The sequence below is a fragment of the Austrofundulus limnaeus genome, unplaced genomic scaffold (assembly GCF_001266775.1).
Source record: "Austrofundulus limnaeus strain Quisiro unplaced genomic scaffold, Austrofundulus_limnaeus-1.0 Scaffold9, whole genome shotgun sequence".
NCBI classification, from domain to species: domain Eukaryota; kingdom Metazoa; phylum Chordata; class Actinopteri; order Cyprinodontiformes; family Rivulidae; genus Austrofundulus; species Austrofundulus limnaeus.
This window is the reverse complement of record NW_013952411.1, coordinates 1,966,491-1,979,513: the sequence shown is the minus strand read 5'-3', so window position 1 is coordinate 1,979,513 and position 13,023 is coordinate 1,966,491. Positions and strand designations below refer to the sequence as shown.

At 39.7% G+C, this 13,023-nt stretch overlaps 2 protein-coding genes across 4 annotated transcripts in view; one reads left to right on the top strand and one right to left on the bottom strand.

Annotated features, from left to right (window-relative positions):
• Positions 1-117: 117 nt before the first annotated feature.
• On the top strand, positions 118-1,913 carry LOC106512505 (glucose-6-phosphatase 2). Its single transcript, XM_014001110.1, is given in 7 exon segments — positions 118-133; positions 278-512; positions 582-691; positions 779-812; positions 814-873; positions 949-1,060; positions 1,122-1,913. Coding segments are annotated over 7 exon segments (1,095 nt in total). The 3' UTR covers positions 1,650-1,913.
• Positions 1,914-2,843: 930 nt separating this feature from the next.
• The window catches only part of abcb11a (ATP-binding cassette, sub-family B (MDR/TAP), member 11a), a 12,190-nt gene continuing 2,010 nt past the window's right edge, over positions 2,844-13,023 (bottom strand). Inside the window, exons 4-27 of one of the 3 annotated variants that reach the window (XM_014001472.1) lie at positions 12,295-12,536; positions 12,141-12,225; positions 11,932-12,065; positions 11,680-11,851; positions 11,483-11,607; positions 11,233-11,407; positions 10,942-11,055; positions 10,737-10,847; positions 10,529-10,654; positions 10,241-10,444; positions 9,997-10,167; positions 9,729-9,918; positions 9,485-9,563; positions 9,296-9,404; positions 9,052-9,216; positions 8,821-8,925; positions 5,482-5,643; positions 5,174-5,377; positions 4,848-5,089; positions 4,621-4,777; positions 4,341-4,538; positions 4,055-4,261; positions 3,791-3,937; positions 2,844-3,691 (exon numbers count right to left, since the gene is read on the bottom strand). In XM_014001472.1, coding sequence (XP_013856926.1) covers positions 3,491-3,691; positions 3,791-3,937; positions 4,055-4,261; positions 4,341-4,538; positions 4,621-4,777; positions 4,848-5,089; positions 5,174-5,377; positions 5,482-5,643; positions 8,821-8,925; positions 9,052-9,216; positions 9,296-9,404; positions 9,485-9,563; positions 9,729-9,918; positions 9,997-10,167; positions 10,241-10,444; positions 10,529-10,654; positions 10,737-10,847; positions 10,942-11,055; positions 11,233-11,407; positions 11,483-11,607; positions 11,680-11,851; positions 11,932-12,065; positions 12,141-12,225; positions 12,295-12,536 — 3,825 coding nt within the window. In that variant the 3' untranslated portion in view covers positions 2,844-3,490. Of the gene's footprint in view, positions 3,692-3,790; positions 3,938-4,054; positions 4,262-4,340; positions 4,539-4,620; positions 4,778-4,847; positions 5,090-5,173; positions 5,378-5,481; positions 5,644-8,820; positions 8,926-9,051; positions 9,217-9,295; positions 9,405-9,484; positions 9,564-9,728; positions 9,919-9,996; positions 10,168-10,240; positions 10,445-10,528; positions 10,655-10,736; positions 10,848-10,925; positions 11,056-11,230; positions 11,408-11,482; positions 11,608-11,679; positions 11,852-11,931; positions 12,066-12,140; positions 12,226-12,294; positions 12,537-13,023 lie in introns of those variants that run through there. The other 2 variants (XM_014001473.1, XM_014001474.1) reach the window with 2 other exon arrangements.

Below are 13,023 nucleotides of genomic sequence, written 5' to 3'. Positions count from 1 at the left end.
CTCTCTCTCTCTCTCTCTCTCTCTCTCTCTCTCTCTCTCTCTCTCTCTCTCATGTGTTTACAGTGGCTAATGTTTAACAACCATCTGTGAAACATCTAATGGTTGCAAACAGTCTAAATGCTGACCTCTCACAGTTTGGGAACACATTATAATACTTCCATAGGAGTTGGAGCGAGCCACAGTTGTTGCCATGGCTTTGACAAATGATTCATGATGTCAGGCGGCGATATAAGGAGGTGTTGGGTKAGCGAGGGCATCGTGGTGCTGCTGTGAGGAGGTGCTTTCACACACAGGACGGATTTTACCCACAGGTTCGGTGTGCTCACCATACAGCATCTGCAGAACAACTACGGGGAATACTACAGCTTCCTCAGCTTCATGTCAACAGTGGGTGACCCTCGTAATATCTTCTCTGTTTACTTCCCTCTCTGGTTCCACCTCAGCCATGATGTTGGCACCAAAATGGTATGGGTGGCTGTTATTGGGGACTGGTTTAACCTTATTTTCAAATGGTAAGACATGACTGATTATTTTTTTCTTTTAACTTTTTATAGATTTTACTCAGATGTTTTCTTATTTAGGATTCTTTCTGGGYAGCGACCTTATTGGTGGGTTCAGGAAACTCACTTGTATCAAAACGACTCAGTTCCACATTTGGATCAGTTTTACATGACATGTGAAACAGGACCAGGTAAGTATGCCTGCAGTACATTTGAGCCAATGCAATTGGAAAATAGCACAAAGTGATGAACCCTGTTCTTAATGGTTATTTTTGCAGGCAGTCCGTCTGGTCATGCCATGGGCTCATCGTGTGTGGTACGTGATGATCACCTCTACTTTAAACATCGCCTCTGGTGTCCAAAGCTCTCAAAGGTGAAGGTTTATAAGTTGCATCTTGCAAAAATTATTTTGTCATTACTTGACCAAAAACAAAGTGTCTTCCTACAGGTTACACTTCTTGAAATCCTTTTTGTGGATGACTTTTTGGGTGATTCAAATTAGTGTTTGCGTCTTCCGGGTTTATATTGCAACACATTCCCCCCACCAGGCCTTATCACTGGTATTTTCCGCTTTGCTGTCACATATTTTGCAATAATTCTGTTGTGTTGCATATTTTAAAGTTTAAATGTTTCATAGGAATGCTGGTTGCGGAGGCGTTTGATCACATTCCATCCATCTATAACGCAAGCATGAAACTGTACCTCCAGCTCAGCGTTTTTCTGCTCTCCTTTGCGGTTTTCTTTTATCTGCTCCTAAAACTCCTGGACTTTGATCCGTTGTGGTCAGTTGTCAAAGCCAAGAAGTGGTGCGCTAACGCTGACTGGATCCACCTGGACACCACACCCTTTGCTGGTCTATGGAGGAATCTGGGAGCCTTGTTCGGTCTGGGCCTGGCGGTGAACWCTGAGATGTTCGTTCAGAGCTGCAGAGGGAAGAATGGCTCCAAAACTGCATTTAAACTCTGCTGCATGGCTGCGACTCTCACATTTTTGCAGCTGTATGACTTGATTAAAATGCCCACTCACAACGAGCCTTTGTTGTACATACTGTCATTTTGTAAAAGCGCTTCAATACCATTTGGTGTGGCCTCTGTGGTTCCTTACTGTGTCCATTTGCTGATCAGAGACGAAGAAAGAAAGCTGTCTTAGATTGTTGAAGACTCAACACAAGCCATTCTACATTGCTTGGTTTCAATATTATAAATGTTTATAATTGATTTATTTAAATACAAGTTCAATATTCTGTCTATTGCTCTTTGTTTTTTTTTTTGTTGTTTTTTTGGTTTTATATGTATATTAAAATTATTTGAAATATTACTTGATGCCAACAATTTGATGTTAAAGTAGTTCTTAGGACAGTTGTGCAAAGTGCATTAAGTTCAAGAGAAGTACCGAATAAAGCTTTTATTTTTCCCCGTTATCCTTTTATTTTTGGCTTAAGGAGAGTTTGAGAAATCAAGTGCAAAAGATGTTCTAAAGATGGCTCATTTTCAACAATGAATAATGATGATGATGAGGAATTTACAAATCGCTTTAAAAGATAAGCTTTCTCATTTTTATGCTAACACGACATATGTGTGATAGAATATGTAGGGGATACAAAATGCAAACTATTATCAAAATATTTGTCAGTAAGTTTGTAAAATTTTGAAATTTTGAAATGAATAAATCATGTCAGAATAGGCAGCATCACAGCTAAACCTTTTCTGCAACTTTTCCACAAATCATCGAATCCTTCACAYTATGTTTGCATGTCCTGCTTGGAGTGGATTACATAACCTCTCAGTGGAAATTTCAGATATTAATCAGCCAGAAGGTAATGAGGTAGAACAGAGTCTCTGATGTAACAGGATTAGGCAGATTAATTAAACTCCTGAGCAGAAGCTATTTCCATAGTCTTTTCTCACAGGCTCTGGTTGCTTAGTATCAGACGTACCTGCGGCCTGTTACTGAATGGTGTAACTGTTCAAAGTGCGTAGGCTTCTCGTCAAACCAGGCTTGAAGAGACATCCATTAGTCTGGGTCCTTTATTATTACTTAGCACTAAGAGTGCAACAAGAGCAGGTCAATGCATTATAACAACACAGTCATAAATGTTCAGAAATTATATATATATATATATATATATGTATATATATATATATATATATATATATATATACATATATACGTATATATATGTATACGTATATATATATATATATCTATATACAGTATATTGAAAACCCTCGTTTTCTGTAATAAAGTACAGTTTCATTTTGGAAACTAATACTCTGGAATATAATACAAAACTCCTAAATTCAATGTTCACATAAAAGCTGTGATAATGAACTTGCTCCTCAATAACTTTAGATTGTGTTGCTGTTTAATAAGATTCAGCAAAAAAATCAAYGATAAATACAAATGTAAAATTAAAAACTGAATACGTTGCTGATGGTGAGCTATATGCAAAAACAAATGTGTGTTCAGTATTCATAAATGTTGTAATGCGTATTTTTCTGTTTTTTTACAACAGAATAATTAAACTGATAAACTGCGGTCTTAAAAACTCAAACTCAAAGGATACAAAAAGTTCTTATTAAAGCAGATAACAAATGAAATCAAACAAACATGGAAACAAAACTAATTCAATTTAAGATTTAAATAAAAAAAATTTATTATACTAATAATAAATAAGAACAGATTTGTGTGAAACATTATTTTCCTTTCAAATAATTGTAAACAAATAAATAAATTGCCTATAAATAGCTTTAACTCCAAATGATTAGTAATGGCATGTAAAATATTAACCCTGATTTGTGAAAACAGTTAAATTACAGAAAAATATCAGGATCATCTTCATTTTTGTACTTCCTATTATTTTTATATTGTGCATGATTTTATTACTTCATAACAAATAGTGTTTGAAAATAATCTTGAAATGACTGCATTTTTACATTTGACTTGAAATGTTTTCCATAAAGGAAATTGTGTCTGTTGTTATCAAATGTTCAGCTGATCGGAGCTCCTGTTGTGACCAGTTTATAATAAGAGCCTCTCTTGGCCATGAGTTGGTCGTGAGTGCCTTGCTCAATGACGACGCCCTGCGACATCACCGCAATGATGTCAGCAGATTGGATGGTGGACAGTCGGTGAGCGATGACGATGCAGGTTCGTCCTTTTCTCGCCTCATCCAGGGCAGCCTGCACAATCTGCAGGGAAACAGAACTCGGTCGTGACGGTGTTCTTTGGTCGTGTGTATGAGAAACATTCACGCTGACTTATAATGAAACCAACAAAACCCCTCATACCTGTTCACTTTCTGTGTCCAGGGCAGAGGTAGCCTCGTCTAATAACAAGATCTTGGGGTTCCTGACTACGGCCCTGGCGATGGCAACCCGTTGTTTCTGTCCTCGTGACATCTGGGAACCCTGGGCACCAACCTGAGTCTCATATTTCTAACAGTTTGAAAGCAGAAACAAAGGGGAAAAAAGGCACACGTTTAGCAGCTGAGGAAAGCTTTAGGTAGTTATTTATGTGAGATTGTATTACTAATGTGAAATGGTTCCACTCACGTCGGGCAGAGTCATCACAAAGTCATGAAGGTGGGCTTTCTTAGCAGCTTCCACAACCTCTTCCATGCTGATTTTACGCGTGTTGTCTCCATACTGAATATTCTCAGCTATGCTGCAGTCGAACAAAACGGGCTCCTGTGAAACTATACCGATCTGAGATCTCAGGAAGGGCACGCTGACAGCATGAGACGGGCTGCCATCGATCAGCTGAAAATAAAAAAAAAATCACATTTAAAATTATTATTGTTTGTTTTTAAACGTCTGAGACATTTATTGCTGTACWTACCACTTGTCCCTCATCTGGATCGTAGAAACGTTCCAGTAACTGGACGCTGGTGCTTTTCCCACAGCCGCTGCTCCCAACAAAAGCCAAAGTCTGACCAGGCTTCACAGAAACAACCAGGCCATTCAACACTTGAACGTCCGGTCGTGTTGGGTAGGTAAACTTGCAATTGAGGAATTCTATTTCTCCTCTAAAGTTCTYCTGAAAGACATGGACAAGGCTCAGGAACAGCACAAAAAAGGTTTCTGACCATTTAAAAAAACGTGTATTAAATTCAACCAACCCATTTCTGTCCGTCTGAGGGGCTCATGCTGATTTTTGGAACTCTGTCCAACAGTTTGAATAATTGAGCAGCAGCCGTTTTGGCTTTGGCATAATCTGGAGTAAAAGAGGAGGCTCGGCCGAGTGCTGTCCCACTGATCACTATGGCTGAAATCACTCTGGAGAAATGGCGAATGGTGTTAAGGTTTGGTGACCATCAGACATGGATTTAATAAGAGCATTACTTACCTAAAAACCAGCATGTATTGTAAGCCTTCTGCTCTGACCAGGTAGCCTCCATATCGGAAAGAAGCAGCATAGGCCATGAAGATGACACACTGAGCAAAACCGAAACAAACCCCGTAGATGTTGGCTCTCTTTTTAGCTGATTTATATGGAAGTTCAAGTTTTTCCTCGTATGATTCCACAAACGAACTCTCTTTAGCCAGTCCTGCAATGGTCCTGATGTTGGCAAGAGCTTCACTAGACACCTGGGAGAGAGATCAATCACAAATTCACAGATGTGTTTGGGTGGTGAAGCTCTGGAACTGTACCACAATGGAAGGTGAACTTACTCGACCAGCCTCCTCCATTGCTTTTTTATCTTCGTTTGCAAAACCTGTCAGCATTTTGGCTTGGAACACACCCGACAGCCCGATGAGGGGCAGGAAGCACATAATCACCAGTGTTAGCTTCCAGCTGAAGTAGAAGGCGATGATGAATGAGGCTCCTATGCTGGTCAACGAGTTCACAATCATGCCAATCTGAGAACCTGTTGCCTAAAGACATTATTTCAGTAAACAAAACAAAACAAAAAAGCATTGAAATTACATATAAAACACTTTAATAATAATGAATAAATTCATAAAAAKCTGTAACTCACGCCTTGGACCATGGATGCATCTGTGGCTAATCTGGTGGTCAAAGCTCCAGGACTGTTTCTGGGGTCATCAAACCAACCAATCTCCTGTTTCAGCATGGCGTAGAAGCCCACTTTCCTCAGGCGGCGGGTTAGCAGCTCCCCAGACTTAGCAAATGCATATCCCTGCAAGAATGAAGGTCACTAAATCTGTAAGTGAAGAAAGGATTTTACTGTTTTCAATAACAATCAATCAATCATCAATCAAACTTTATTTATAAAGCGCTACAACATCAGCCACTGATGAAACAAAGTGCTGAACACATAAAATAAAAACTGAATACAAAAACACAATAAAATCACACAGTTAAATAAGTAAAATCAGCACCAATACAGCAAAAGTTGAGTAAAATCAAATCTCAGTTGGGTTGAAGGCCAGTGAGAAAAAATAAATTTTTAAACGAGTCTTAAAAATGGACAGTGAAGGGGCCTGTCGGACATGCAAGGGCAAGGCGTTCCACAGTTTAGGGTAGGGGTGTAAGAAAATATCGATACACTGAAATATCGCGATATTTCATTTCCTGATACTGTATCGATATTCTAAAGCCCTGTATCAATTTTTTTATTAAGGTTTAAAATGTCAACTTTCCAGCTAGCCATTCATTTTATGTTGTAGTTCAGCCTCTGACCACTAGTTGGCATAAGTGAGCCAGCCATTTGGCTCCTCTACCTCTTGAGCGCCAGAGAGTAAGAGAGCATTAGCAACAAATAAAATAAAACACATACAAAGCAGAACACAGCTAAATGTATCAAAAGTACTGTATGTATATGCAATATTAGAACTTTTTGAGACAATGAATTTTGGTTTTTCGTTTATTTTTTCCAGTAAGAGGTTTTATTTAATAGAATTTTTGGACCAAAAATATCGCAATATATCGCAATATATCACCTGGTTTACAGTATCGAAATATATCGGGATATATCGCATCGTGACCCCTCTGTCATGATATGTATCGTATCGCCAAATTCTTGCCAATACACAGCCCTAGTTTAGGGGCACTAACAGAGAAGGCCATATCTCCTCTGAGCTTCCGTTTAGAACTGGGAATGACCAGGAGCAGCTGGTCAGCAAACCTGAGTGACCAAGGAGGGGTGTAACGGTGAAGAAGCTCTGTTAAATAGGTTGGGGCGAGGTTGTTTAAAGCCTTAAAAACAAACAGAAGGATTTTAAAATGGACTCTAAAACAGACAGGCAGCCAGTGGAGGGAAGCCAGGACCGGGGTGATGTGCTCCCTTCTACGTGTTCCTGTTAAAAGATGGGCAGTAGCATTTTGCACCAGCTGCAGAYGTGCGAGGGATGACTGGTTTACTCCAAAATAAAGTGAGTTACAGTAATCCAGTCGAGATGAAATAAAAGCATGGACCACTGTTTCAAACTGTTGCCTTGAAAGAATAGATTTTATCTTTGCTATTTTTCTCAGGTGATAAAAACTAGACTTAACTGTAGCCCTTATTTGACTGTCAAGTTTAAAATCACTGTCCATCTTAAAACCGAGATTTGTAGCTGTGGGCTTGACATACATAGCCAAGGGGTCTAAATCCACTGGAGGACTCGGGCATGCTCCACTAGGTCCAAAAACAAGTATCTCGGTCTTTTTTTTTTTTTCATTAAAATGCAAGAAATTTAGGGCCATCCAGATCATCGAGACATGCTAAAAGAGATTTAATGGACCAAGCCTCAACTCGCCTTAGAGGTACATAGATTTGGCAGTCATCAGCGTAGCAATGGAAGGAGATGCYGTGTTTTCTAAAAATTGAAGCCAAAGGCAGGGTGTACAGAGAAAAAAAGCAAAGGCCCTAAAATTGAGCCCTGGGGAACCCCACATGACAGAGGAGCAGAAAAGGATTCAAATCCTGCAATTTTTACTGAAAATGTTCTGTTTGCCAGATAGGACCTTAACCACTCCAGGGCAGTGCCACTGATGCCTACCTGGTGCTGTAGACGCATCAACAAAATGCTGTGGTCTACTGTATCAAATGCAGCGGTTAAGTCCAGTAAAACAAGAATAACATGATCACCAGAGTCACATGCCAAAAGAACATCATTATAAACTCTCAGCAGGGCTGTTTCAGTGCTATGAAGAGTTTTGAAACCTGACTGAAACACATCCATGATATTATGTTCGTCTAGGAAGGATTTTAGCTGCACGTAAACAATTTTTTTCCAAAACTTTGGACAGTAAAGGTAGCTTGGAGATGGGCCTATAATTCCCCAGTACAGTGGGATCAAGACCAGGTTTCTTTAACAGGGGGTGCACCACAGCATGTTTAAAATTAGCAGGAACTACACCAGATAACAAACTACTGTTAAAAAGGGCAAGAACTAAGTGCCTAAAACAAGGGAAAACTTCTTTTAAAAAATGTGGTGGAAGAGCATCACATGGAGAACCAGAGGGCTTAATCTGGGCAACCATATCCTCTAACAGAGACAGAGACACTGGTTCAAACTGATTAAAAACCACAGAGCAGGGCTTACACACAGAGGGATCAGAGTCTGGGCGTAAAATGGAGGCCCGTATGGAATAACAGATCAATAGATCTCATAATTTTCAGTTGTACCATATTAACTGAAAGGCTGTGGTGCAGGACAGCTGACTTGGAATCGGAAAGAAAGAAGTTTAACTCCCCACCGTGCACATATGTCATGGTGTCCTTGAGATACCTATTCCCTGGTGCTTACAAAACTTCGCTGTCCTAAACCAGATTTTATAGATTTTATAAAACTCCCTATGGAACTATGCAAAATGCAAAAGTATACTTTTATTCTCTTTTAATTCAATAAATTTTGCTTTATTTATTTATTTATTTATTATTTATTTTATTTAATCTTTTCTGTATCATGTTCACCATTAAAACCATAAACCATTGTTCCTTCAACAAGCAAAACCACAGCAGAAGCATGTGGAATGAAAAGCAGCCTCCTGCAGCTTGCGTAATGTGCCGGAGTTCATTCTTTTCTTCTCAATGGAAATTTTCTGCAACTCACTCAWCCAAAACAAAAGGTGTACCTAAGGCTGGGGCAGTGAACATGTGTGCATAAGAATGTCAGTGATTGTAGGTATTAGGCAGATAGAAACATGCTGCCTTACATAAAAAGTAAATGTCACATGCACTCACGAATTTATTTATTATTATTATTATTATTCCATTTTATTTACTAAGTTTAAATTTTGTAAGGTCCTATGGCAACTTTTATTTATCTTATGAGAACTGGCAGATGTAAGCTATTTCATTCATTGATTCGTGTTACGAGATTTTAAATCCAGTAAAAAAAAACACAAATAAATGAAAGTAAACAATAACCTGCAGGAACTGTGAAAAGAAGCTAATCACAGCGACGATGCAGAACAGGACACATATGCTGTTGATCTGCCTCCGCTGCTCATCCAGGTCGCGAATGGCAAAAGTCTGTGGAAAAACAGAGTTGTGAAATCAATTACCCAAATTCTTTTTTTCAAATTGTTTACACTGACTAAAGAAACGGGCTTGACTTGTAATTCGGAGCGTACTGTAAAGTCAGGGAGAAGCCCTTACCCCAAGAATCTGGCTGAACAGGATTGCGTAGATGGGGTTTACAGAGCCGTTGACTGCAGCTCCCAGGGAGCCCAGCAGCATGTAGGGCCATTCAGGCTTGTTGTATTTCAGGATGCGTGCGACAGGAGCAGGTTCTTCCTTTTCGTCAGCGTCCTCCTCTGGTGTCTGTCAAAGCAAAATGTGTGTCAAGTGGGTCTAAGATGAGAATTAGCACATTACACAGCATGAGGCAGATCCTCAGTACATCTTCTGGGATGATCTGCACATCTGAATGGATCCCGAGGCTGCCTGACAATGCGTCTGGGACCAAATCATTTGACAGTTTGCTGTGAGATCGTAGTCGAATAGAGCTCCTGCAGGAAGAAGGTAGAAAATGTCACAACAATACCTTCATTTGTTCTTGCATTTAGCCTGGTTGAGGACATCTCTGTACCTTAAGCTGGATCTGCAACTTCCACGCCTGAAACTTTCCACTTTGGCATCAAAATTGTCTTCAGTTTCATTGATTACATCTGGAAGAAAAACAATTCAGTTTCATAATATTAAAGTTGAAATATTTTTTTTACTTTTTTCAAAACCAAAACCATCGCTTTTAGCTTGCTTCTAACATATTATAGTAACTAACCCTAACTGATAAGTAGCAGTAAAAATATTGATCACTTGCGTTTCTCTTTTACCTTTAGCTTTGGTGGATGACCCTTGGTTCTGCAAGGTGACAAGCGTGAAGTAGACTCCTTGTTTCTCTAGCAGCTCTTTGTGTTTTCCTCTCTCCACAGCCTGTCCGTGATCAAAGCCAACGATGACGTCTGCATTTCTGACAGTGGAAAGGCGATGGGCTACTGAGATTGTTGTCCTGCCAGCTCGTACCTGCAGATCAATCATCATGTCAGAAAAGCAAGTCAGAAAGCAACGTTTTGTGTGTGTAACGTTTGGACATGGACTGACGTTGTTCAGAGCTTCCTGGACCACAGCTTCACTCTCATTGTCCAAGGCGGATGTGGCCATGTCCAGCAGCAGGATTTTGGGGTTTCGGATGAGAGCTCGGGCGATAGCAATCCTCTGTTTCTGCCCTCCACTCATCTGGCCTCCACCTTCACCAACCAGTGTGTCAAATTTCTGGGGGAAGATGATGGGAAGTCCACACCAACTCACAGCTTCTGATTCTGCAGTGCTCTGTGTGTTGAAGTACCTGTGGCAGAGTCATAATAAAATTAAAAGCATTGGCCTCCTTTGCTGCCTGGATGATGTCTTCCATGCTGACTCCGGGCCGACCGTATCGTATGTTCTCAGCGATAGTTGTGGCGAACAGGACTGGCTCCTGCTCCACAATACCAATGAGAGAGCGGAGCCACTGAATGTTTAAAGTACGGATATCATGGCCGTCTAAAGTCACCTGAGAATAGAAGTTACATTCAATTAAACATTCAAACTTTTCACTTTATGCATTCTTGCTTTGTTTGTAAAGTCAAATTGTTACCATTCCTTCCTTTGGGTCATAAAATCTTTGGATGAGTTGGATTGTGGTGCTTTTCCCAGATCCACTTGGTCCAACAAAGGCGGTGGTTTCTCCAGTTTTAATCTGTATGCTCAGATTATCTAAAATCTGAATGGATGGCTGTCTTTTAAAAAGCTGAATTTTACACACTGGAACTTGAGTGAAACAAACGTCAGGATAAGAGAGTTACCTTAACTTCAGGTCGAGAGGGGTAGAAGAAGGTGACATTGTGAAACTCTATGTCACCCTTGACTTTATCTAATTTGTAGCCATCTTCTGAGAAACAATTAATTTCTGGTTCCTGCAAATGTAACAAGAGAGATCTTTATTTTTTAAAAGACCATTCATTTTAAATAGATCTAAATTTGATTTCCTTTACAGTTATAATTGAGTACCCGGTCGATTGTTTCAAAGATAGTCTTTGCAGCAGCTCGACCAGAAGCAAACGCCTCCAGGCACGGTGAAGCCTGACCGAGGTTCATGGCTGCCATGAGTACGCCGAAAAAAACCTGAAACCAAACACAGCAGCCAACAAATGTGTTGTATATTATTTGAAATAATTCATGTTAAGAACGAGGATTTTAAGTAATGTGTTGTAATCAGTGCAAAGCAAAGTCTTAATACAGATTTTTTTGTTCAATTAAATTAACATGACAATAAAAACTAAAGTTTATATTTCATTTCACCTGAATAAGGCCTCCAGGAGTCAGTTCCTTTGTGTCAATGACGAGTTTTGATCCGTACCAAAAAGCCAAAGCGTAGCACAGGAAGATGATGCACCACAGGTATCCTTGAAACACTCCTATGACTGAGCCTTTCTTCACTCCCCAGTTCTGAGCTTCGACGAGGTTTCTGTCATACCTGTCAGATGCTCCACATGTTAGTGTAATTTCAAATAATAATTGCGTCATCAATAAAGTATGTATAACAAAGCACCTTTCAACTTCCTTTTCTTCTCCGCCGAAAGCAGCGACTGTTCTGATGGCTGACAGGACTTCATCAGCCACGGCTCCTGCCTTGGCATAGGCCTTCAGTTCTTGTCCTGTCAGTCTGGCCACAGCCTTCAGGACCAAACAACTATACTTAAAAACACTGAAAATGATTGTACTGTTGAAAATAATGTATTTTCTTACCATGGCCATCAGTCCAGCAGCTATCCCAATCAGCGGGCTTACTGCTATGACCACTAACGTCAGCTTCCAGCCACCGATAAAGCCAACCATGAAGCCAAACACAAAGGTAGAGAGCCTCTCAATGAAAATCGACACCTGATCAGCAATAGCATTGTTGATCTTGTTGATATCACTAAGGAGGGAACAAATAAATTCAAGGAATGCATTTTTCCAACTCTGGCAGCAGTTTAACCTGAAGGGCAGTGAACGTACTCAGAAATCCTTGTGTTCAGTTCACCYACAGAGTTGCAGTCGAACCATCCGATCTCCATCTGCATAACTTTCCTAAAATAGGTCTTACGGATTTTTTGAGTTTGTCCTGCAGCTGATGTCACCCAGAAGACAATCTAAACCATAACACAAGGGCATTTTGTTTTCATCATGTGTTGCAAACATTAGACATTAGCATTTAGGATATTTACCTGAAAATAACTGACAACCAAAACACCTAATCCAATACCGATGTAGTAATATGCAAACATTGTCATCTGGGCTTCAATATTCTCCCTGCAAAGAGAATCAAACAGGTAATGTCTACCCAATGCAATGTTAATTTCATCATTTGTAAATACTTACCCACAGTGAACTGTGTTGTTGTCAGGAGTTTCATAGATGGAGCCATTGATCCAGTAGATTGTGTTGTTTATGCACTCCTTATTTGGGTCTTTAAGCTCCTGTACCTCCAGCTCATAGGCCACAAACGTGTTGGTCATCATGCTGTACACCAGGAGCATGAGAGGTGCAGCTGCTCCATGGACCAGGGCACATAAACTGCCCACCACCATCATCGCCGTGTCTTTCCAGGTGGCAAATCGAAACTAGTAAATAAAACAAAATTCATTTATTTTAACCATACACAGGCTAAAGTTCAGAGTGCTGAGATTGTTTACGCCTTTGTAGTTTGGTCCACATGAGGGATGTTTTGGCCCCATGCGCAAATTGGAGTAAAAATGACTGAAAATCACATCCAAAACWGTACAGTAAAAGTAATTTAAAAATGTGGAACACAGTAGGTTTTAGTTTAAATTGAGGCTTTAAATTAAAGAAAATGTTTACAATTGTTTAAATGCCCATTTTTTCCATTGCTATGACTTCTGCACTTGTAAAAGAATAACTAAGAGTAATTAACAAATGAATACATACTATACATGTTTTCTTCAGGGAGTCAAATAAATCCAACACTATTTTTTAAATAACTAGCGTGCCATGAGGAGTGCTTCACCTGTACTGACTCTTTTGTTTGCTAGACTCGTTTTTTATGTTTCAGTTAAAAAGATATGAATTATTGATTACTTTGTGTATATA